Below are 26,229 nucleotides of genomic sequence, written 5' to 3' on the forward strand. Positions count from 1 at the left end.
CACACACACACATACAAACACACACACACACTTGTGGAAAATAACCCCTTGGGGGTTTTAGTCTGTTTTTGTATGCATTGTCAAGGCTCATATGAGAGCCAACACACAACGCACATCAATGGGGGCATGAGACAAGAGGGGCAGGAGAGGGAAAAACAAAACAGTGGGGAACAGAGAAAATGGAGATCTGTGGGAGGGAGAGGGATGGGGCGGGGAACACGGTGTATACAAGATGGACACTACAGGGACTTTCAGGAAGGAAAGCAGGGAATTTGAAGGAGGTGGGTTTGGGGTGAATTAATGGGGGTAGAAAAAGATCAAGGTTTTGGATGGGGGGTGATAAGAGGTGGTGGTGAACAGCTGTTTTGAAGGCCTGGAGGGAAGAATGGGATTGAAGAGAGTGTGGAAGTTTATTCCAAAGGCGGGAAAAAAGAAGAATGTAAGAGTGAAGGTGAGCAGTGATTCGTGATTTTGGTAGTTTTACCAGAAGTGGGTTTTTGGCAGACGTTGTGCGCCCTGCGGCAATATGATCGGGACATAATCGCAGACAGAGCAGGGGTGGCGAGACTGGAGAGGAGACAGGAGAAGACAGAAAGACCACCGACCTGCCTGTGATGAGAGAGTGAGAGGCCCAAAGACTCAGCCTCATCGCGGGAGATGCCAATGATGCGAAATGCCTCGGTTTCCACAGGGTGAAGCCGAGAAAGGTTAGGCAGGAGCACCAGCCCAGAGGAGAGAGCAGTACTTCATCAGGCTGTGGAAGAAAGCTTTGTATGTTGTGGTCAGGAGCTCAGGTGAGCCAAGGAAGGACTTTGCACGACGGAGGATTCTCAGTCGGCGACTGGCTTTGGAGGCCAGGTTGGAAACGTGGCTTTCCCAGGAAAGATCATGGCAGATCGTGAGACCCAGAAGCTTGCATGAAAGAAATGGTTTTATATATATATATATATATATATATATATATATAAAAAAAAATATATATGTATATATATATATATATATATATAAAAAAAAATATATATGTATATATATATATATTTTTTTAAATTAATTGATGAAGTATATATACCTTGGCAGGGGGCAATAAATTATACGATGATCCTAGCCATCTGGGAATAATATTGATTTGGTGAGGCTAATTGCTCGTTCCCTCCAATTATGGAAGAGAGATGTAATTGGGTGTTGATATTTATATGTCAACTGCAATTGGCATTGCACATGGTACATGTTTGGGAGCTTCGGTTTCTGTCTATGCTGCCACTGATGATTCGCCAATAAGTGATGAAACCAGTCTGGCGGCTGATGGGGATGTGTAACAGTTGGGATTGTCATGTACTGTACGGTATGTGCGACTTGTCAATGTTATCAGATGGAGAGGAACCCAGGTAAGATTTGAATCAGTAAAGGGCTTACCATTTGTACCTTTTGGCAGCTTTCTTTGGCTAGAAGAACAGAAGGATTCATTATATATTGGAGTTGTCTTTCAAAATAAATTTCACATTCAAAACTAGAATGAATTGGAACAAGCTCCAAATCACAGTTTGAAAGAAACACCTTGGCCACTGTGGTTTTACGCGATGGGTTATCAGAGCAGAACAAACCTGTATTGCGAACAGCTCTCACCTGCGGTGCGAGAAGCAGGTGGATCTCAGAGGTTACATGGGTTTCGTGCAGCTGCACTTCTCTGCACAGTCGGATTCGAGAGAGAACCAGCTGGATTAAATAAAAGCTCACCATGTAAATACACAGCACCGTACTGCGAAAGATGAGTCCGTTGGTGTTGATGAGACTTGAGTCGAAGTGCGTCGGTCCGGTTCTGCGTGCGGGGTTCCCACTCTCCCCAGTGGGATTTATATCAACCCGACACAGCCCTTCCACCCCTCGTGTGTCGCAAACGGCTCGGTGTGCAGTTTGGAAGGTTGTGAAAACACTCGCTCGAACTAAAACTCTCCAAGTAGGAATTGCATCACTCCGACTGTCCGACAGGGGGAAAAAAAAAAGGCAAAACAAAAACTTTCGTTTGACCAGAGTTTAGAATCACAGCAACAAGAACCGTGCAGAACAACAGCAATCTCGACCCTTTAACTCCCACCGGTAAGGCGGAAAAGTTCATCCTTTTGTGACTCAAAATGCAAAATGACGTCATGACTTTCAGCATTGTCGAGCCAATTGCATAAACCAGAATAACAAATTGCAGTGACGTCCATGCCGAATGGAGACGCCCTTAATGCGCAGTACTCGTTATTTAAGCCTCGTGTTCGCATAACTGGCGAAAATAACTGCAAGGGGGGGAATGTGAAAGGGGAGGGAGAAGGTGAAGGGGTCAAGGGGGGGATAGTGCAAGTATATTACATTATAGTATATTACACGTTAGTGTAAAACACATGATCAAGGTGCGTTTTGATGTGAAAATACAGTGTGTACATATATAACGCTTAATCTATCTAAACTACAAAGGGATGTAATGAGCACATAGCTCCAGTCTATTGTTCTACAGCTCCAGTCTATTGTTCTACAGCTCCAGTCTATTGTTGACAACCGATGCCTGGAGAGGTGGTGTTCAAAAGGAGGAATGCCACAGAATTGCTGAGTTAACTAGAACACCACTCAGCAGAGCACAATCGTGCCTCACTCACTCATTCTGAACAAAAAAAAACCACCATCGTTAACTGAGCACGCTGCTATTATGATCCATGTACCCGTATCACCCATGAACCCTATGATGTCACTTACCTTTTGCCATTATCTATAGCTTTATTGATTGATTCTTCGGATATTTATAACAAGCACTTTTGTGCACATTCAAACTAAATTGCGTCAATTAAGGTGACTATGAAACACAATTTCAAACTATATTCTCCATCGCTAGTCGATCATACGTATGAAGTTTCACATCATCTGTTAAGCAGTTCTGGAGAAGAAGTTTTTTTTTTTTTAAACGTTTTTATTTTCAATCGCGACCGATGACGTCATAAATTAATTCTTCATTCACATCCGGTCGTAGATCAGACATGTGACGCTTCAGATTTTTCAGATAAGGATTTCGATTCAACCTGGCTGGAATACTACTTCACCGATGACATCATCGTTATCACACGATATACCCCATGGAGAGTTGATGATGTATGCAAAGTTAAAAAAAAATTCATTCAGCAGTTTCGGGGAAAAAGATGTCCAAATTTTCTTTACTCTATATGACTGCCATACCGTGTGACCTATGACATCAGAGTAATGAACAAAACATTCTCCATGGGAAGTCCTTCCTATGTTTAAAGGTTTGCATCGATTGGACAAGCGGTTGCAGAGAAAATCAATTTTAAAGCGAAAATATATAGACGTGGACACACACACACATACACACACACACACACACACACACACACACACACACACACACACACACACACACACACACACACACACACACACACACACACACACACACACAATAGCCTCACTTCTCCTTTGGGGTGAGACTAATTAGGGTCTTAGTCGGCATGAGGTATATGCGGATATCTTGCAGCCAGACATTATCAGCATAACTATAGTGTGCAAAGATAGCTGACGAAAGTGAATATTTAAATACAAGGGTGGTTTTTGGTTGGCCTGTTCGCAAATTCCCATCTGATGGCTCGGCATGCTGGGGGGGAACCCAGAACCAAATCCCATATAGCATAAATATTGTCCATTGTCTATGAACAGCTTTGTAATTCATGTAAAGATAAGGAGCATTATCTGCCAATGTCTGTCGTGCGTAACAACTTGCACGAGCTCCTTCCTCCCTGAATCTTACATCAGTCTAAAAACTTTTTTGTTTGTTAATTAGTTTAAAATTTTAAAGTTAGCATCATGTCGACAAAGTACTGGTCAGAGAAAGTTTCAAGACGTTCTGTGATAACTGAATCCTGAGCCAGATTTCTATAAAGTTGGATAAAAAGGAGAGTTAAACCGTCACCAAACAGTTCAACGTCAGGCCAAAGGAAAACGGTCATCCTGGTGTTTCACAGGCAGGGTGATTCATCAATGTGTGTGCCATCCCTCGGATGTATGTTAAACTGGAATCCCGTCTGTTAGAATTAGTTGGACGCTACAGATCCCATGGTGTCCTTCATGAAGAGTAGGCGAGCCATCGCCAGCACCATGAACAACTTCCAAATTCTTGCCGTAAGCCGCAGAGGGCACTGCATTAGCAGCACAGCCAATGATGCTACCCTGCAGCCTTGTGCCACATATGAACAAAGAAGAAGTCCAGAGGAAGTCTGGGTATGCCCGTGCAACGTTCACTGCGATTTTGTAAAGTTGCTGGTCGCGTTTCAACACCATGGTGTTTTGTCCAACCAACTTCACAAACTTGCCTGCCTCCAGCATAGTTGTTATAGTGTCTGGATCAGATGGCTCCATTCCATATCGATCAAAGGTTTCGGAGATGCATGTGGTTGCGGGTCTTACCCTGTGACCCTGTGACCCGTATGGCAGCTTGGCTGCTGGGTAGCTATCATTTTGTTGGGGTGCAACGATGCCGCTGATGCTGTGCCCAACCCCAATACTCATTTCGCCGACCTCGGAAGGATGACAGGCTGAGTCAACCCCACCTCGTGTTAATTCAGCGACAAAAGAGGCTTGAACTCAGGACCCTAAGATCCCAAGCCAGCCACCCGAACCACTAAGCCAACATCAGTCTTCTGGCCCATCATAAGTCTTATTGGGACATAGTCACCACTTGTACAGTCATTTTGTCTTTCCTGATGTGTCCTATTGTTTCTGGCAGCAGTTTCATTTCCCTTGTCACACCTTTGTCAGAAGCATGACAAGTGCATCGGTCAATTGCAACCCATTCTGATGAGAAATGTTCCAATCAAAGATGTCCACAACAACTTGTACAAGGCCTGATCCTTCTTGTGATGTAAGGAGAAGTCCTCTTGTTGCAACTTGTTATGATGCAGTGGCTGCAGATTGGCAAAACCTCCACACTTCATATGAGCACACAACACCAAACTTTTGTAACTGTTGAATTTGTTATTTTTCCTTATCAGTACACCCATTGTTATTTGCAGTGGAGTCAGGCTTTTGCTGAGCACACTTGTGATCATGTTACGAATCATCGGAACTCAGAAGATTCTGAGTTGGGTTTGGTAAAAACTTACCGAGATTATCCATCTTGGTTTGACTCATGTATTCTTCTGCCAAATCAGTGTTCATTCAACACTGGTAAACATCTTTATCGGAAGGCATTATCTTAGAGTTGCTTTTCACATCCTTCACCACTTTTTTCATAGCTTGTTCCAAGTCATCATCAGGAACTATGTTGAACACATCCTTGGCATTGCAATCACAAAATACAAGTATACTTGCAATGCCTGTTCCTATAAAAATGAGATCATCTGTGAAATGTGTTTACACTGTAGTCAGTACCATTCTTGTTGACGTGATAACATCTCCAAAACTTTGGTATCGTTTGAATATTTCTGAAGAATTTATTATCTGTGATCTATCAGCACCGACAATATGTCAGAAACCATTTTGTCATCCGGTGGATCTTTCGTAACTAGTGCGTGACCTTCAGTAGCAAGCTGTACCGATTTGGGTGCCATAAAATTGGTCGTACAGTCATGGTGGTACATCTGTGCTGCATGCGAGCAGTCATGGTGGTACATCTGTGATGTATGCGAGCAGTCATGGTGGTAAATCTGTGATGTATGCGAGGAGTCATGGTGGTACATCTGTGCTGCATGCGAGCAGTCATCGTGGTACATCTGTGATGTATGCGAGCAGTCATGGTGGTACATCTGTGATGTATGCGAGCAGTCATGGTGGTACATCTGTGATGTATGCGAGCAGTCATGGTGGTACATCTGTGCTGTATGCGGGCAGTCATGGTGGTACATCTGTGATGTATGCGGGCAGTCATGGTGGTACATCTGTGATGTATGCGAGCAGTCATGGTGGTACATCTATGCTGTATGCGAGCAGTCATCGTGGTACATCTATGCTGTATGCGAGCAGTCATCGTGGTACATCTATGCTGTATGCGAGCAGTCATGGTGGTACATCTGTGATGTATGCGAGCAGTCATGGTGGTAAATCTGTGATTTATACGAGCAGTCATGGTGGTGCATCTGTGATGTATGCGAGCAGTCATGGTGGTACATCTGTGATGTATGCGAGCAGTCATCGTAGTACATCTGTGATGTATGCCAGCAGTCATGGTGGTACATCTATGCTGTATGCGAGCAGTCATGGTGGTGCATCTGTGATGTATGCGAGCAGTCATCGTGGTACATCTATGCTGTATGCGAGCAGTCATGATGGTACCTCTATGCTGTATGCGAGCAATCATGGTGGTGCATCTGTGATGTATGCGAGCAGTCATCGTGGTACATCTATGCTGTATGCGAGCAGTCATGGTGGTACATCTATGCTGTATGCGAGCAGTCATGGTGGTGCATCTGTGATGTATGCGAGCAGTCATCGTGGTACATCTATGCTGTATGCAAGCAGCCATGGTGGTACATCTGCTCCATGCAGGTGACTGACAGCTCCTCGCACTCACTAAAACTTCATTACCCTGTTGATCTCCGCACTCATGACAATTGTCCGGTATTGCTGTTTTGAATGGTTTATGATGGCCACAATCAGCACTTCTACCTAATACTATTCGCATTCATCAATTCAGATTCTTCTTATCTGGTTCACATGGCTCTCCACAAAACAAGCAGTCTCTAGAAATCATTGGTGAAGGTCACAGCGACATTGACCTTTTCCTTGAGGTAGTGGGGAATTGGAGTGAGCTTCCGATTTTTGGCACGTCTTCAGTTGTGACTTTGAAGTGTATAGAGAGACAGTTTTTGTAATGGTGCACCTGAAACTGGGATCATCGACTCCTTCCTGTCAATGTTCACATGCCAACCATCATCCGTAAGTTTGCTTGCATCGATGATACCTGGTATCCATCGTTGCATGCAAACTGATATTGGCTGACCGGGATTACTGCAGCCACCAACTTTATTGAATACACACTCCATACTTGTTTTATGAAAATATCGAAAGCCAACATTTAACAACGTGAAGGGCATTACTTACTGATCACATCCTTAACTATCCTTGACTATGTCATATTGAGGTCTCGAGTCCAACATTGCAGTTTGTTGCTGAAAATAAATAGAACAAATACACCCGTGCGGGAGTGACAGTCACTTCTGCGAGAAAATATATAGCCTCCTGAAGGTAGGGCAGTTTTTGCAAACTTTGAAGTCACGTGACGCGAAAACGAAAGCGAAATTCGAAAATCCGGCCTGACCAAATTTAGATATTGTCCCATAGATTCATATGCCACAATCAAATTCAAGATTGCTTGAGAAATGTAAGAGATAGATTTTCAAAATCGTCATTTTCGCCTTTTTTGCCAACTTTGAAGTCACGTGACACGAAAACAAAAGAGAATATCGAAAATCCGGCCTGACCAAAATTTAGATATTGTCCCATAGATTCATTTGCTACAATCAAATTCAAGATCGCTTGAGAAATGGCGGAGGAGATAGAATTTGAAAATCGTCATTTTCGCAACTTCAAAGGCCTCGTGACCTTGACCTTGACCTCCGGTGACCTTGAAAGTCAAACCATCGTGTACGTCTCATCGACCTCTATCACGATCACTAATGACCAGATCTCCCGCTTCAACTTCCTTGTGAACAGACGGATGGACCCATATTACCCTTTCTCTCACCAATATTATTAGGTCATTGGAAATGACCTAAAAAGGGTTCTTTGGGTTCTACAGTCATTAAAGTACCAAATCAAATACATGTAAGTTCGATTTACTGTGTATACATGTATAAACCTTGGGAATGTATCTTAATTTTGTTCAAATTTCATTAAAACGTTGTATTTCATTTGTTTGACCTTGGTATGAAATTGACCTTTAATCATCATTGTAATATCCAATGGATTCCTTGTGTCAGAAAGCATAGACAAGGACACCTTATTACCTCCACCACCGAAGGTAGATGGAGGTTATGTTTTCATCCCTGTTTGTTTGTGAGTAGAATATCTCAAACAGTTATGGATGGATTTGGACGAAACTTGGTGGACATGTTGGGTGTATGGCAAGGACGTTTCGATTCAATTTTGTTGAGGATCTGGACCCGAATCTGATATCAGTTTTAGTTGATGAAATATGCAGATTTTGGTTTTTCTCATTTACATGCAAACAGAGGGGAACAGTTACCATATAAATCAGCTATTTCCACAAAATGCTTAAGGATGCCAGCTTCACATCCTCAAGCTTCAGATTCTAAATGGTCTGAAGATACAAAATCTAGAAAAACCCATTATGGGAACTTTGGGTCATTCCATGTCAAATCATCAAAGAATCTGCCGTCATCTCTCAGATTTTTGTAAAACTTTGGGAACCAATTGGGACCCATGAAAAACGGCAAGAACTCAAATATTTTTGCTAACAGCCTCTTAATTAGTGAGATACAGACTAACGAACTTTGGACTAATTAGCACGACGTCGCAAATTCAAATGGCCATATCTCTAAAAGTATAACACCTAGAGAGCTGGTTTTGGTGTCATTTTAAAGGTATTTTCATGCCCTATGAATTTGTCTGGGCAACATTTTCCTACCTCCAACCACAAAAAAGTTATCACAAAATATAAACTTCAATCGTGAATCCCCAAAAAATGTATCCTTCAAATTTCCTCACATTCATCCCAGAGGTACCTTATGATGTCAAGAAGCTTCCACATAAATTTTGTGATGGGCACTCCAATAGTTTCTGTGATTTGAGCAACAATGTACATGTACGTATGGCATATAGGTTCGAAAATCAGCATTTGTAATGTATTATACAATCAATAAGTGAGTTCAAGTACACAGTGTTCACTAACCTGACTTAGGCTTTCAATTTCCTCTTCAATGCAGTAACAGCAGCACTTGTTTCTTCCCCTCAGGCCCAGTTGAAAATGAAAGTATATGATACTTTAAAGCAATTGATGGTTGTTCCCTGTGTTCCCTGTCATGGCTAGGTTAGAATGATTGTATAATACATTACAAATGCTGATTTTCGAACCTATATGCCATACGTACATGTACATTATTGCTCATATCTCAGAAACTATTGGAGTGCCCATCACAAAACTTATGTGAAGCTTCTTGACATCATAAGGTACCTCTGGGATGAATTTGAGGAAATTTGAAGGATACATTTTTTGGGGATTCACGATTGAAGTTTATATTTTGTGATAACTTTTTTGTGGTTGGAGGTAGGAAAATGTTGCCCAGACAAATTCATAGGGCATGAAAATACCTATAAAATGACACCAAAACCAGCTCTCTAGGTGTTATACTTTTAGAGATATGGCCATTTGAATTCGCGACGTCGTGATAATTAGTCCAAAGTTCGTTAGTCTGCATCTCACTAATTAAGAGGCTGTTAGCAAAAATATATGAGTTCTTGCCGTTTTTCATGGGTCCCAATTGGTTGCCAAAGTTTTACAAAAATCTGAGAGATGACGGCAGATTCTTTGATGATTTGACATGGAATGACCCCTTTATTGCAAGATCAGACAAGAAATCCCACTTTGTCTGCCGGACTATAATGCTTTCTCAATTGTCATGTTTTTGTCTGCATGTGTGTGCATTATTTGTGTTGCAGATCATCCCTGAACTTTAGATTTGTAGCAAAAAAGGAGTGCTCCTTTCCTTTGGAAGAAATAGAACTCTTCCCTTCGTTCCCTTGTGCATCCTTTCCACCAACCTAACTTCTGCTTCCGACACTCCCATTCATCTCAGAGTCGCCATCACCATCTCTTTCGGGACAGTGTCGCAGACCTTCTCCAGGTCCACAAATCCCAATGCCATCTCACCTTGCACCTCCAACCTCTTCTCCACCAGCTGTCTCAGCTGACACTTTAAAAGAACCATCATCATCAATTACACTGCTGTCGGTGACGCCACTCGTACATGCAATGGCCGAACTTACTGCACGTTCGCAACGCACTGATGTCCTCTCCAAAGTAGTTTTGTTAGTGAAGCATGTATGACCGTCTATGGTACCCCAATTTTGAATCTAATTTAACCAGAAAGGATCATAATGTCGCTCAACAAGTTTTCTGTTCTCCCCACATAAAAAAAATGCCACTTCTGAACACATTCCTCGACTCTAGTCCAGCTGGTTTCACTAAATTGTGATATTCTTTGAAGAGTTAACCTCACCAACATGTAGCAGACATTCCATTTTTAGCAAGTCACAAAAGTACTTGATCTTGAATTTCACGTCTCACAGATTGTCGTAGGCGTAATGTAGCAAGTGGATAGAGTGCGATTGATTTGCATGAACTTACATGAGTCTCATGACATAACAAAATCATCGTTATGGTTAACCTTAATTGATTATTTGCTCAGTAAAATGTTATTAGGTTCATTATGAAAAAAAATTGACAATGTACAATAATATTTTTCAAAATACGATGATTTTGAGGTTCCAAGACGATATTTTCACTTTTATGATCTGATAACAGTTTTCTCGACACGCCCCGGTTTTCGTCATTTCCTCCAGAAGAAGAGAGGTGCTGCTTCTTGCAGTGCTGCCAATAAAAAACAATTTTACGCATATTTGCACCAACATCTCAACATGACAAGTGAGTTCGTCTTTTTCTCATTCCAAAGAACATGCTCAGAGATAATCGTGTTGTTCTAAGATGGGTACCACGAGACTGGGAGATAAAACGAGGCAGCCCACGGTCTTTAACATGGGCGGAGTCTGCAAGCAGCAAATTTGATTGGTTAAAATTGTGTAAAATGCCGGAAGTTTTTATTTTTTTTTTCCAAGTACTCTCGGACCCGGCTATTCACGGACCCCATGTATTCGCAGGTCATAAAGTGAACATACTTCAACATTCGCGGCATTTTTCAGGAACTTATTCCCCGCGAATAGTGGGGTCCGTCAGTACTGTTAAACAAAAAGTTTTTCAAAGTGACAACAAGGCGATTTGTGTTCTCCAGTGTTCAAGTATATAATTCAAATTAAATAAAACAAAGATTTTAAAGGTTGCAGAAAAAAAAATTGGGGGGAGAAGTTTATCGCCGTTGATGCAGCGTCTTTTACACTACTTTAACACGTTGCATTACTTCTTCTTACCTGTTTGTGTCCTTTTTGACGTTGCTAAAAGCAGTGACTTTCCTGTTAGGAAGGATTTTCAATTTTGTTTAACGAGCAGACAGGCAGGCCGAGAAAAAAAAAAAAACTTATCTCACTCCTCCCTCCGCATGCATGATCAAGCCAATTTCAGAGCCAAGGTACTGCTAAACTGCAGGTTTGTTTTCCAATTCATGTTCAAAATATAACATTCAAAAAAAATAAGTCACCACATTTGAAGCCACAATATTTGTTCATATTGCATTGTGGGTCATCAATTTGCCAAATTAAAAGGAAAAATTTATTTTCATTTACTGATATATTTTGTGGACGACAAACCAATAAAGAAAACGAGGATAACAAACCAAAGATAAAAATTAGTTTGCATTTAACGCACAATGGAGGCGATACCGGAAACTAACAAGGTTAATGATGGGTGATCGTCTGCTTCTTTGAATACCGCATGATGACACAGTACCGTGGAGCCAAATTCAAATGAATAACTTCAGTGTAAATCAAGTGGTGGTTCTTGAGGTTTGTTCAAGTTGTTGTACATACAGTATAGTGATGAATAACATGATCTAACTCTCAACTCCACCGTGTTTGGATATCTGTACATATTTTTCAGTTATTTAGTTTTCTCCGGTTCTTCGTTCGTTTTTGGCTTTGCCGATTTCATATTTGCATCCAGATGTTATGAATGGCCCAGAGAGGAAAAACACAGTTACAAGTGATGCTGAGGAGGCAGTGTATGTAATTTATAGACAGGATAGTCAGAGTAATATTGTATGTGTATACACCTCTTGTCAGTGGGCAGGGCAAGGTGAGGAATTCCTGTCATGAAAAGCATGTCGTGTGCGAAATCCATCACAACCTCTCTGATCAGTGTATGCCAGCCATGGAAGTGGCAATAAGGTTATATTTATTGGGACCGCCCCGTGACCATGATACTTCCGTAATAAGAGTCAAATAAAGAACATCAATGGAGCAGCACGACTGGGTTTGTAATCGTTTCACTTCATCTGGTGTCGTCCACCAGATGGCGGTCTCCTTGGGTTAACCTGAGGCGGTCCCTTCGGGTGGGTGCCTGGAATGTCCTATCCCTAAGAGAGGATGATCACCTGTCTCTGTTATCATCTGAGCTCAAGCGTTTGGACATCGGGATTGCAGCTCTCTCTGAGGTTCGGAGACCGGATTGCGGCGAGATAATGGTGGGTGGTTACACCTACTATTGGTCTGGTCGCTCTGATGGTTACCATACCCAAGGAGTTGCTGTAGCTGTGTCCAATAAGCTGACCCCAATGATAATTGAGGTAACACCGGTCAACGAGCGTATTATGAGATTAAGGATTCGTCACTCCTTAGGTGTCATTTCCCTGGTCTCTGTTTATGCTCCGACTGAGGCGAGTGATCTCACCGAGAAGGATGCATTCTACGACACACTCGAGTCTGTGGTTGATCAGTGCCCCAGACGAGATACACTTCGAGTCTTGGGGGATTTCAATGCATCGACTGGAACTGATAGGGACGGTTATGAGGTGTGTGTTGGTCCCCATGGGTCAGGAACTATGAACCAGAATGGCACTAAGTTCCTTGACTTTGCAAGAAGTCATGGACTTAGGGTGGCTGGTTCATGGTTTCAGCGCCCACAAGCTCATCGCTGGACTTGGTATTCCAACGCTGGCGGTGTGGCAAAGGAGATTGACCATGTCCTCATTGACGGTCGTTGGAGGATGATCCAGAACTGCAGGGTCTACCGGAGTGCTCAGTTCCTCAATACTGACCACAGGCTTGTTGTAGCAACTCTAAAGCTGCACCTTAAATCCTGGAGAATGGTACCATCCCAGCCGAGGCTGGATGTTGCCAAGCTCAGGGATGAGAGAGTAGCTGAGGAGTTTGCGAACAGGCTGAGTGGACACTTGGGGGGTCTGGGTGCTTTGGGGGTCCTGAAGAGTTGTGGAGCGCCTTCAAGACCACCGTCCTTGATGTTGCCGGTGGATGCCTTGGAGCTCACCGCAGGGCAAAGAAGAATTTTGTCTCTCAAGGGACACTGGATACCATTGACCAGAGTCGCAGGGCCAGGCTGAATGGCAGAGCTGAGCTGTTCAGGGAGCTGAGGCATAAAACTGTACGTGCACTGAGGGTGGACAAGGAGGCCTATGTGCGAGGAATCTGTGAGGGGGTAGAGCATCACCTGTGGACAGGTGATTCTCGTCCCGCTTACAGGGGAATTCGCGCATTACGTTCATCCAAGCCCATCCCTCGGAGCACTGCAGTTAGAGCAGAGAGTGGTAGGCTCTTGACAGAGGAGTCTGAAGTGAAGGCCCGCTGGGCCGGTTACTTTGAGCGGTTGTACCAGGCTGATCCCCCAACTGTCGAGTTGGACGTCAAGGGTGTTACAATCCCTGTTGCTGACCCTCGAATCAACTGTGGTCCACCTACGCTTGTGGAAACACGGGCTGCGGTGAACCAGTTGAAACGGGGCAAAGCTCCAGGGATCTGTGGCATCCATGCCGAACTTCTCAAGGCTGGTGGAAATGCTGCACTCGTGTCGTTGCATGCAGTTTTGTGCTCTGCCTGGAACACAGGCATCATCCCAACTGACTGGAAGAGGGGCCTTGTTGTCCCTCTCTGGAAAGGGAAGGGTGATCGCCAAGACTGCAACAACTACCGAGGGGTGACGCTGCTCTCAGTGCCGGGCAAGGTCTTTGCTCGGATAATTCTCGATAGGGTTCGCCTCCATCTGCTTGAGCACCAGCGTCCAGAGCAGTCAGGCTTTACACCAAAGAGGTCAACGATTGACCGTATCCTTGCACTTCGTGTCCTCACCGAACGCAGACGAGAGTTTCGGCAGGGGCTGCTTGCAGCCTATGTTGATCTCTGTAAAGCGTTCGATTCAGTGAATCGGGATGTCCTCTGGAGGATTCTTGGTCTTCGCGGGGTGCCACCAAAACTGATCGATCTGATGTCTGAACTCTACTCTGGTACTGAGAGTGCTGTGAAGTGTGGTGGTACCATCTCTGACTTATTTCCAGTTGTTACTGGAGTTCGTCAGGGATGTGTACTTGCCCCCACACTTTTCAGCACTTGTATGGACTGGATTCTAGGGAGGATGTCGGAGAGATCAAGTTGCGGTGCGTCATTTGGGAATGTCAAGATCTCGGACCTTGACTTTGCAGATGATGCAGTCATCTTTGCGGAGACTTTAGACATCCTCTTGGGGGCCCTCGAGGTGCTGAATGAGGAGTCGGAGCCGTTGGGATTACGGGTTTCTTGGGTCAAAACTAAGATCCAGGCTTTCGGTGACATCTTGGATGCTGCTGTCCTGTCTGTGTCTGTTTGTGGTGAGGATGTTGAGGTCGTGGAGAGATTCACTTACCTTGGCAGTGATATTCATGTCTCTGCTGGCTGCGAGTCAGAGGTCAATAGACGTCTGGGTCGGGCCTGGGGAGTCATGGATTCACTGGATCATGGGGTGTGGCGCTGCCGGTACCTGTGCGGGAGGACGAAAGTCCGAGTCTTCAGGTCCTTGGTACTTCCAGTCTTGCTCTATGGGTGCGAGACTTGGACTCTGACCAAGGATCTGAGACGGAGACTTAATTCCTTTGGTACTAGGTCTCTTCGGAGAATCCTTGGCTATCGCTGGTCGGATTTTGTGTCCAACGAGCGGTTGCTGAGAGAGACTCGGATGAGATTTGTTACCTGCATAGTCCGTGAGCGTCAGTTGCGGCTGTATGGACATGTGGCTCGTTTTCCTGACTCTGATCCTGCTCACCAGATTCTCTCAGCGAGGGAGTCTCATGAGTGGAGGAGGCCAGTGGCTCGACCACGTGCCTCATGGTTGCAACAGGTTGACCATCATCTCAAGGAGATGGGGATGGGCCTGGCATCTGCCTGGGGGATGGCCAGACGGAGGCCCCTGGAGTACCGGCGGAAAGTGGACGCAGCGACGTGCTGTTCTGGCACATGCTCCCATACCTGACCTGACCTGACCGCCCCGTGACCATGATACTTCCGTAATAAGAGTCAAAGAACATCAATGGAGCAGCACGACTGGGTTTGTAATCGTTTCACTTCATTTGCCAAAGATTAAGCACCTCTGTTCCTCAAGACAACCACAAGTTTCTCACTCATGCCAAATAGTCCGTCAGGCCTTCAATATCTCACTTGATTGTTTCTGGGAACAGTTTTGAAGAATTATTTGATTGGCCTGTGATCTTGAATGACATATTTGAGAAAAGTTTTGAAAAATATTAAGTTTACAATCGCCTTTATCCGCTGAATGTTCATTAGGATTTTATTTCATAATTAAACTTCATTTTAATTACTATCATCGACATGGTAAAATTTGGTTCAGTGTGGCACGATGATCGAGTAAACTCGAAAATGAGCCGTGGAAAAAAAAACATAACAAAAAGGTTGAAAAGCACTGGCTTAAAACATGAACGCACCCACTACAGGACGACAGACCACGCAAACATAAATGTCACTCAAGCTGATAGGATGTAAATAATGTTGCGGCCACGAGTACCGAGACACCAGCTTGTCACTCCGGGGGATTAATCCCCGGTTGTCCCCGGTAGAGCCGGACCTGGGGCCACCGCTCACAATTAACGTTGTGGCACGGTGGGTTGTTTTAGAACCACGAACGCCACCCAGCTAACCACGAGTTCCAGTGTCCACCGTCTAATTATGCCGTTTAACTAGAGGTCACGTGGTTACCTGAGCGGGGAGCGCGCCCTCAGCAAAGCACCAATGATATCTCGATTAGATTTCAATTAGGGTGGCCGAGCGTTTTAACCGCTGGTGCGTGCCGACTATGTTTGGTCAAATCTGTGGTAATGCCTCCCAGTCTATCTCGGTTTGGACAATGCTAGACCAGTGGAAGGAAAGGACAAACACGGACAGGTTGGAAATCGACAAATGATTTATTAATAATAAAATAAATAAATAAAAAGGATTTTTTATTTTCTGAGGTAAATAAAAATGACCGTTTTTACAGCTATTTTTCCCTGCTGTGTAGGGGTTTGGCTTTTTCTTGAGGCAATGTTTTATGGCCAGATGCCCTTCCTGACGCCAACCCTGGTCGCCTCTTATGACACACAGGGATATGGTACACCTATTCTAACTGGGGCATACACCGGGACCAGTACACTGGCACTCATTTCGCCGACCTCGGAAGGATGACAGGCTGAGTCAACCCCCTGGTGTTAATTCAGCAGCCAACGGGGCTTGAACTCAGGACCCTTGGATCCCAAGCCACCACCCTAACCACTAAGCCAACACCAGGCTTTTTCTGAGGTAAATAAAGAATAAATTTCAAAGCAAAACCAATCAAAATGCCAGGAAAGAGACAAAGAGCTGATGCTTATCAGGGGTTGACTTACTTACAAATAAACACAGACATGGGTATTGGGTACCCAACAGATCATTCAGGGGGAGGAGGGGGGGAAGAATCGTCTCGCTCACCAGAAAGTAGTCGTCCGTGAAGTGAAAACGTCCTGAAATGCGTGCGTGCGTGTCACGTCCGTCGCCAGCACCCAGCTTTGCCGTGCACCCTCTCGCGAACAGCCTTGAACACCAGTCGAAGTCTGGAGGGCACCGAGATCGTCTGTCGTGGGTTTAGACCCTGGTGTTGTTGGTGACCAACCCATGCCTCACTTGTTGGCAGTGCTGCTCACACCCACACACGCACCACACGCTCACTTGCCCAAGCACTGGGAAGGACGAATTGTCTCATTGTTGGCGCTGGTCAGACACCCACACGCGCACCACACACTAGCTTGCGAAGGACAAATTGTCTCGTTGTTGGCACTTGTCAGACACCCGCACGTGCACCACACACTCGCTTCCTTCTCCTCTTTTGTGTGCTTACACCCACTTCTTGCTCACTTCTCAAGCTTACTTCTCCCTCCCTGGCTTTCTTTCGCCCCCGCTTTCCTCCTCTCAGAACATACCTCCCTCCTGTTCGTTTTATATATCCGGGCCGTCTCCGCGGGTGCAGACCGCCCCAAGCTCACCCTGCCCCACTGGCGCACAGTTACCATGACGATCCGTGCGCTCTCGAAAAGGCGGGCGTCGGAGCTCGTGAAAGAAATGCGTGTAAACGTATCTGTCGTAAAGAAAAAAAGCTTCCCATAAGAGAGGGGATCTATCCTTTGCCCTTCTCAACACATCACATTTAAGATCCCATTAGACATGGGGATGGGGCTAATCTGAACATGCATTTAAGGAAATAACTGTCTGAGGACCTCGATGTGTGGATGCATTCATCAGACCGGATTCTGAAATCCGTAACAATATATTGGCATGACAGACTAAATGGCCTCTCCCTGTGTACCATTCATACTTTACCCTTTCTTTCTGAGTCTGCTTGCAGACCTGCCTCATTTTCCGCAGAATATTTACTTGTGTTACTCATAAACTGTTACCTCACTCAACCTGATACAAATCCAGCTGACAAGGGATGCGCAGGTACAGAAAGTAGTTTGAGTAGTGTTCCCACATTTGGTAAACCAGGCTGAGAATCCCATGTGCATGTCTGTTTTGTCACTGCCTGGCCAGGATGTGTCTATTCTTAAATTGGACATCAATGATATGTAATACGAGCGGAGGTACCCGCACCTTGTACAGAAAAAAAATTAGACTTTAGAAAAAGAGAGCCAGTTACTATGTACAAGTCCAATGAATTCATCACATATCGTTTAGCAGGCAATACTATCATTATAATTATAATAATAATGCAATGATTAATATAATATTTAATATAAAATAACAGGCAATAATACGATACAATAAGGCAATACTAGTTTACTACACAATAATGGCTACTGCAGTGCCTCTGGGTAGACAACATTTCGTGTCTGGTTGTTGGGTGCCAGAATTGAGCTGGCGATAAAGATTATTTATTACTTACGAAATCTTATTGATGAGTTCCGTCATCTGTTTGTGTGTTTGTTTGTTTGTGTGTATGTGTGTATGTGTGTTTGTGTGTTTGTTTGTTTGGCGGCACGATAACTCGAGAACGGAAGAAGCTACCAATATCAAATTACACCACGTGATTCAGGAGGCTGATGGCTAGTACTAATTAGATTTTAGTCAAAATCGGTCAAAGGTCAAGGTCACATTGAGGTCAAACATTCGATTTTTGATGGTTTGGTACAGAATCATCGTAGAAACTTCTGGTTTGCGTCGCTACCTTCTCGAGAGACAGCTTTTATTAGACAAGGTCAGAGGTCAAGTTGACGATTTCATAAGTACCAGTCTATGACCGCTTGTTTATTTATTAGTATGCAGCCTGTGGTTGCTTGGCTGCATCATTGTTTTGCCAACATTTTGCCAACCTCAGAAGGATGGCAGACTGAGTCAGCCCTACCTGGTGTTAATGCAACAGGAGCTTGAACTCAAGACCCTAGGATCTTTAGCCAGCCATCTTAACCATTAAGCTAACGCGAGGCCTGTGATTATAGATAAGAAGATGATTTGTAAAGGTGCCTTCCACCGGGTAGCGCAATACGATACACATTTACATAGAGAGAATTGGGGTCTTTCCCCCACCCTGTACGTTTGAAAATGATTTCTTGCATATCCATTTGCTAAGAGGATTCCAACGGTATGCAGTATGATGGGGTTGCTAACGGTGGGGCCTATTTTATCGATGGTCAAACAGACAGAAAATAGAACTTTACATCAATACGTATAAAAGGCAAAAATATCTGTTTCTCTCTGTCTCTTTGTATGTATTCCATGCACGGCCAAATATTTTAAGTTACAAGCTCCAAACTCGAGTACAAAGAAAACATTGTGTGTGGAGTGGGGGAGCGGGGGGGGGGGGGTAACACAGGCTACATGGCTTTGGGCTCACGTGAAGTGTTGGGGGCGGAGGAGGGGAGGGCGTAAGTTCACAATGTGAACGTGTGCCATGTAGCACCACCTAGAGTTGGTGGTAGAGGGTAATGCACTCTCCAAATTTCCTTTCGTTACAAAGCATTACTGAGGCCTAAGTCACATTTGCTCTACGGCGAGGATACGGCGGCCGTACACCCTCTGAATTGACAGAAACGTGCGGCGGCCGCAGAGTTTCTGCGGTGGCCTCAGGGTGGCCCTACGACGTTTGGCTATCTTTTACAGGCCGTAAGGTCGCCGTGGAATTATAACGCGGAGTTATAACTTTTTTCATTTCTATGTTCGCCATAGCAATTCGACAAGCCGAAACAAAAAAAACTGGTTAAAAAAAATAATACAATAACCCACTCGTTACCATCCGTCTGGCTGCACGTTCGCCTTAGGGTCCCCCTGCGGTCATATTGCGGTTGCCTTGCGGGCACCTTGCGTCTGCCTTGAAAATTATATGGCCGCCGCAGGAACGCCCTAAGGTCACCGTGCGACATCAAATCAAAGACCGTACGGCACCCCCACGTTTTCGGTCTCGACAATTTATAAATATGCCGTGCGGCTCTCTGAAAAATAAAAACATATGTGACTGCTACATTGTGTGACCGTGGAAATACTGCGGCTGCCGTATAATTGCGAGTGGCCGTAGATTTTGAAGACCCCCACGGCTGCCGTGGCAAATGTGACTGAGGCCTTATTCACATTTCTCATCCCACTCAACGCCGGGTAAATCTGGCTAGTGTTTCTTCATGTATATACACATATATATATATATATATATATATATATATATATATATATATATATATATATATATATATATACCATATATATCCATACCATACTCTGTGCAGAGCGTTGGTGCTGTCGAAGCAGTCTCCTTGGCGATTGGGCACAATCCTGGATGGGTCGCCACTCTGACACAGGATACCAGCATGCTGGCTCTCATTTTGCAGACCTCAGAAGGATTGATAGGCAGAGTCAACCCCACCTGGTATTAATTAAACCACCAAGTGGAATTTGAACTCGGCATCCTAAGATTCAAAGCCCACCACCCTAACCATTAAGGCAACACCAGACATACATATTATATATATATACATACACACACGATTGAATACAAGGTCAAGGCTCGTGGAAGAGCAAGATGGGGAGGCTGGAACCTAACTTTATTTGGAAATCAAATCATTTGCGAAAGATTGGACAAAGAAAATCTAATTAATCTTTCCGGACGGAGCCCACCAGGCTCAGGAAGAGGCCGCCTAAGCCCCGTGACCCCGGGAAGAGATGGAATCCTGTCCACGGAGCCTGCCCCCCCCCCCACCCCCGGGACGGAGCAACGCAGCTAGCAACTGTTCCCACTGCCCCCCTCTTCCTTTGCCTTGCTGGTCCTCTGCCCCTCCAGTCCTGTCAGAATATATGCATTTCTCTCATAACCCCTTCCTTGTTGCCCTTGTAGACACCAGGCTTAATGCTTACTTCCTTCCACACCTTTGTTCCCCTTTTCTTCCCCTTGTGAAGTCATCTCCCCACACCTTTGTTCCCCTTTTCTTCCCCTTGTGAAGTCATCTCCACATGCCAGTCCAATACCAATATTAACTGCAGGAACAGCACGTCTGATTCTTCCACAATGTGTTAATCCCTTCCATGCACCATTCTCTAGTGAACACAATCTCTTCCCAAGTCAAACTGAATACTGGCAATTAACTAGCCAGATTATCAGCAGGTATCATACACAGGAACACTCATGATGCGAGTCTCACGTTTATCATTTGAAAAAACAAAATACAAAATTCATGATGGGGTTAAATTAAACAATTAAAGTGTTGGAAAAAAGGAACAAGGTTATCGACATTGCACAATTACGTCACCTTGGATGAAGGTGACCATTAACGAACACATTGGATCACTACACCGATGAAGAACACATTTCACATAATTGTAAAACCAACATCATTCAGGACAGTTTTCATTGAGGTTCAAATGTGAAAAATAAATTAAATACGTATTGAGGATGACTCATACCTGTGATTTGACATGATGTGGTATGACACACCTTGGTAGCATCATTCGATACCAGGTGTGCAAACGAAGACGGCTTTCTGCTGAATTTGAACCTGGCAATTTGGCTGTGTGGTGACGTCACCACGAGTCGGTGAAAGGGACCACACTCTTATTGCACAGTTATGTATGACGTCATTGGTTACTAAACTCGTTAATTCTCCACTTCTGCTTCCCCAAATGACGTGTGAAATTAAGGAGCATGATGCAATAGCACAACGTTCAACGGTCTGAAGTCAAAGCAATATTTTTCAATCCCAAAAGATGGCACATTAATTTCACAAAGGAAGGAAAGTGAGGACCGCACGTACTTGGTAAGCTGAGATTATTTAAAGAGGTTTCTAAAACTGATGAAACCTTTTTGTATTTTTCAAGGTTTCAGCCATTATTGAACTAAACACAAAGCTTGCGAGTGTGACAATTGGACTCGCATTTCTTTAAAAAGGGACTGCAGAATCGACTCGACATTTCTGAACAAAAGACGAGAGAAAAAAAAAAGTACAGTAGTTCCAGCTGGAAATCCTGATGACACGTGTGTGTGTGGTCATAATATTTTCAGACAACTGAACAAGTATTAGTAATTAATACAATAAGAGCCCTTTCTGTGATTAGTCTTCTTCTTTCTTTTCCTCTTTAAAAGTCTCAATTATGACCATATCCTTGTGCGGTCGATCAGTGGGAACAGTTCGAGCCCAAGTCTTTCTGGAACCGTCTGGCGAGGTCTGTTGCTCAACTGGCAGGAAGTTGGAATCTGTTTCGGATACCGGCGATAACTCACCGACTCTTCACAAAAAGCACTGTGGGATTGGTAATACCCACCAATACCCCAGTACTGGCAGTTTGGACTTCCAGCTTAACGTCCTTCCAATGGATGGCTGGCACGTACATTAAATACCTCAACCTGCATGTGAAACACCGCAGTGACTGTTTACAGCTGTGCTGAGCCCCTACACTCAAACCCTCGTGTGCAGCCTTGTGGCTGCTGGTTGCATCATTGGTTAGGAGCGCAGCGATGCCACTGATACTGCGCTCCTATACCAGTACACAGTACTCATTTCGCCGACCTCAGAAGGATGACAAGCTGAGTCAACCCCACCTGGTGTTAATTCAGCGACCAATGAGGCTCAAACTCAGGACCCTAGGATGCCAAGCCAGCCATCCCAACCGGAAGCCGCTAATTATGACAGTAGGTGCTATTCTAAATTTTTTACAAGAGTCATCTCAAAAGATCATTCAACTCCATCCTCATCCACAACAACAACAGTTTTATGACCATATTCCCCCTTTTCCAGGGGGTTAGTCAAACAATGGCATTCCTCCACATGGATCTATCCATTGCATCAATTTTGTGCAAACCCAAACATTCCACATCTATCTTGACATTTTCGGACGTCTTCTCGGATTCCTTCCTTCTACATGCCACGAGCTTTATTGCTTTTTCACAACTTCATCTCCTGCCCTTCGTTTTACATGACCATACCAATGAAGTTCTTCTTCACCAGTATTGATTTTTAGCTTATCTGGAATTGGAATGCCAGATAAGGTATCATGATTGTGTACTGTATGCCTGGTGTTGGCTTAATGGTTCAGGTGGTGGGCTTGGAATCCAAGGATCCTGCTCAGCCATTGAATAAATACCAAGTGGATTTGACTCAGCCTGTCATCCTTCTGAGGTCGGCAAAATGAGTACCAGGTTGCTGGGATGATTGAGCCATTCGAGTATCCAGTGTCAGAGTGGCGACCTGTCCAGGATTGTGTCTAATCGCCCAGGAGAATCTTTTTTCAGAGACTATCCGTTCATCCATCTTATCAATCTCATCTCAGTTGTTTCTAGTCTTTATACATCTTCAATCCACACTGCCCATTTTTAGTTTCCATACATCAACTTAACAATCCTCTTGAGGACGTTCAGTCACTCAAACTCCTGAGTCTCACGATCAGCCATGATCTTTCTTGGGCAAATAACATTTCAAAGTTGGCCTGCAAAGCCAACTGAGCATCTTCCTCCAAAAGAAATACTTCCTTCATCCACCTGTACGCTTATCCACCCAGAAGGCCTTTATCCATCCACAGCTTGATGGAGTACAGCTCTTCCCTCTGGGCTGGTGCTCATGCTTGCCAGCTTAATGCTGAGGAAATCAAGGCCTTCAAGATCAATGCAATAACCTGCAATGAAGCTGTGTATATGGGCCTATCATTTCACCATCGAAGATAAGTCAGTGGTTTCCCCATCTTCTACCACCCCCATTCTGATCTTCCATCCAGAAATGCACTCCTTCTTGCACCCACAATTTCTGTGCTTTGTACCCCCCCCCTCCCCCGGTTTCTGCAGAGCACACAAAGTCTCCCATAAACCCCTCCTCACTTCAAAATTCCACTTGTAAGATCGTTTGCTTCTGTATCGATCTTGTCCACCCTCCACCACCCTTGTTTGTTTGTGTCTCTATTTGTCCATCAGCACTGCTTTTGGTGTTTTTCCCCTCTCTTTATGCTGTTCCTTTTGCTCTGTTGCAACCTTGTCCATTCAGTGCCACAGCTCTTCCAAGAGCCTCGCCTTTGAATACAATATTATACATACATACATATATATATATATATATATATATATATATATATATATATATATATATATACACATCTTCTTCTTCTTTCGGCTGCTCCCGTAGGGGTCGCCACAGCGGATCATCCGTATGATCCGCATACTGATTTAGCACATGTTTAGCACACATACGCCGGATGCCCTTCCTGACGCAACCCTGGTCGCCTCTTACGACACAGGTATATGGTACACCTATTTTAACCGGGGTATACACCGGCCCAGTACACTGGTACTCACTTTGCCGACCTCGGAAGGATGACAGGCTGAGTCAACCTCCTGGTGTATTAATTCAGTGGCCCAACGGGGCTTGAACTCAGGACCTTTTAGATCCCAAGCCGCTGCCCTAACCACTGCGCCAACACCAGGCTTTATATATATATATATATATATATATATATATATATATATATATATATATATATATATATACATTGTTATGGATCTGGAAACCATATACATTCAAACTTACAGATGTCCCAAGAGTCAGTTATTCCGTTAAGTACATACGAGACAGGTCTCTTCCTTTAGTCTGGTGGGAGAATCAAAGGTGTGCATTGCGATGTCCTTTTAGGTAGGTTATTACATCGAACAACCATCCAACAAACCATCCAACGATCCTCCAACAGACAAATCAACAACCAACCACGGTACCTGCCAGCGCTTGCAACAGTCACCTCGCTGGCCACAGCATACGGGGAAAAACGTCCAGTCCGCAGTTGCTATTCGGCTTCTCCAAGCACTCCAATTCTTTCTTGTCGAGCCCACACATGTGGAGTGGGCGGGCCTCGCCGGTGCCCCGCCCAGAAAAGGGCAGACCCATGGGAGCCCTGTTGAATCATAGCGGACGGTGACGTCTGTTTCACCGAGCCCCCGCCCCGTTCGGAGAGGTCCATAAAAAGACGACACCATCCTCGGTGCTAGAGGAATTCTGTGGAGAGGAGTCTCAAGAGTTCTGAGGGGGTTCAGTCGTTGGTTCTGAGTAAGTCTCTTGGAGGAGGAACGAGAGTTCTTTTGGAGGAGCACGTTGGTTGGTGTGCGCTCTACATTTTGCTGGCGTTCGTGGAGTTTTCTTGGGTCCCGTCCGCGACCCTGATCTCCGCCCTGGGACTCTGCCTGCCACGCTCGGTTTCCTCCACGGGCACGAGCCCCACGTGTGTGGCTGTGGGCCGAGCCGCATGACCAATAGCAGGTTCCGTACCACGAGCACTCCTTCCCTTCAACGTGCAGGTACCCACGTGAACTGTGACCCCCAGCTCGTCTCTCCCTCTCTGGCTGCGGGGATCTTTCAATAAATCGGCTGAGTGTGCGGGCCCGTCTTATAAGTAGAACTGTAAAGTGTTTTCCATCATTGTAAATTCTTGCTTGCATATCTGCGATAAGTCTTGCCCTGTGTCTTTTTTATTTGTGAATAAAACAATTGTAGAAATGTTCCCAGTTCGTTTCCGTCCTTTCTTGCATTGGTCCAGCATGGTTCGGATCTGAGTTTAGGCGGGTTTTATAGCCGATAATCCGTTCATCCTAGCCGGCACGGCTTTGGCAGTTCCGTTCGACTGCACCCGAACTGGAGTTGGTAATCGGTAGTTGGAACTCCACCGCAGTCGGAAGGGTGACCCGGTTCGAGCAAGACGTGCCGAGGGCGTGGTTTCCCGGTAGTCGAAATTGCGTAGTTAATTAGGTAAATTGGTTCTAGACAATAAGACCCCACGCTAGGCGGTTGAGATATTGGCGTCCACGGTCGGTTCAGCGACCCGCCGACTCACGGAGTTATCCGAGAGCGACGGTCTACAATTCTGGATAGTCCGGTGGGAATCGATGAAACTTTCCCCACCGACCTCCGGCCCACAAAATAAATATATATATATATATATATATATATATATATATATATATATATATATATATATATATATTATAGTTACGGATTTCAGAATCCGGTCTGATTAAGGCATCCACACACCCACGTCCTCAAACAGTTATTTCCTGAAATGCATGTTCAGATTAGCCCCATCCCCATGTCTGGTGGGATCTTAAAAGTGATGCGTTGAGAAGGGCAAAGAATAGATCCCCTCTCTTACGGGAAGGTTTTTTTTTTAAAGACAGACAGGTTTACACATATTTCTTTCATGAGCACTGAAGCCACCCTCATTCTTCCTCAGCAACATTCTTTCGCGAGCTCCGACGCTCGCCTTTTTTTGAGAGCGCACGGGTCATCATAGTAACCGTGCACAAGTGGGGCGGGGTGAGCTTGGGGCGGACTGCACCCGCCGAGGATATAAAATGATTGGAGGTCCGTTCTGAGGAGAGAGGAAAGCGGGGGCGAAAGAAAGCCAGGGAGGGAGAAGAGAACGAGAAGTAAGCTTGAGAAGCGAGCAAGAAGCGGGTGTAAGCACACTAAAGAGGAGAAGGAAGCGAGCGTGTGGTGCACGTGGGGGTGTGAGCAGCGCCACCAAGTGAGGCACGGGTCGGTCACCAACAACACCAGGGTCTAAACCCGTGACGGACGGTCTCGGTGCCCTCCAGACATCGACTGGCGTTAG

The 26,229-nt window shown here is 44.8% G+C and overlaps 1 protein-coding gene and 1 pseudogene across 1 annotated transcript in view; both read right to left on the bottom strand.

Moving 5' to 3' along the window:
• Window positions 1-19,986, bottom strand: part of TMEM52 (transmembrane protein 52) — a 68,652-nt gene extending 48,666 nt beyond the window's left edge. The window contains exons 1-2 of the mRNA XM_085897835.1: window positions 19,873-19,986; window positions 1,624-1,975 (exon numbers count right to left, since the gene is read on the bottom strand). Coding sequence (XP_085753961.1) covers window positions 1,624-1,737 — 114 coding nt within the window. The 5' untranslated portion in view covers window positions 1,738-1,975; window positions 19,873-19,986. The remainder of the gene's footprint in view (window positions 1-1,623; window positions 1,976-19,872) is intronic.
• On the bottom strand, window positions 4,815-7,044 carry LOC147018298 (uncharacterized; annotated as a pseudogene).
• Window positions 19,987-26,229: the final 6,243 nt, after the last annotated feature.

The sequence above is a fragment of the Eptatretus burgeri genome, chromosome 10, assembly GCF_056783735.1.
Source record: "Eptatretus burgeri isolate ZD-2024b chromosome 10, Ebu_testis_v1, whole genome shotgun sequence".
In the NCBI taxonomy this organism is placed as follows: Eukaryota; Metazoa; Chordata; class Myxini; order Myxiniformes; family Myxinidae; genus Eptatretus; species Eptatretus burgeri.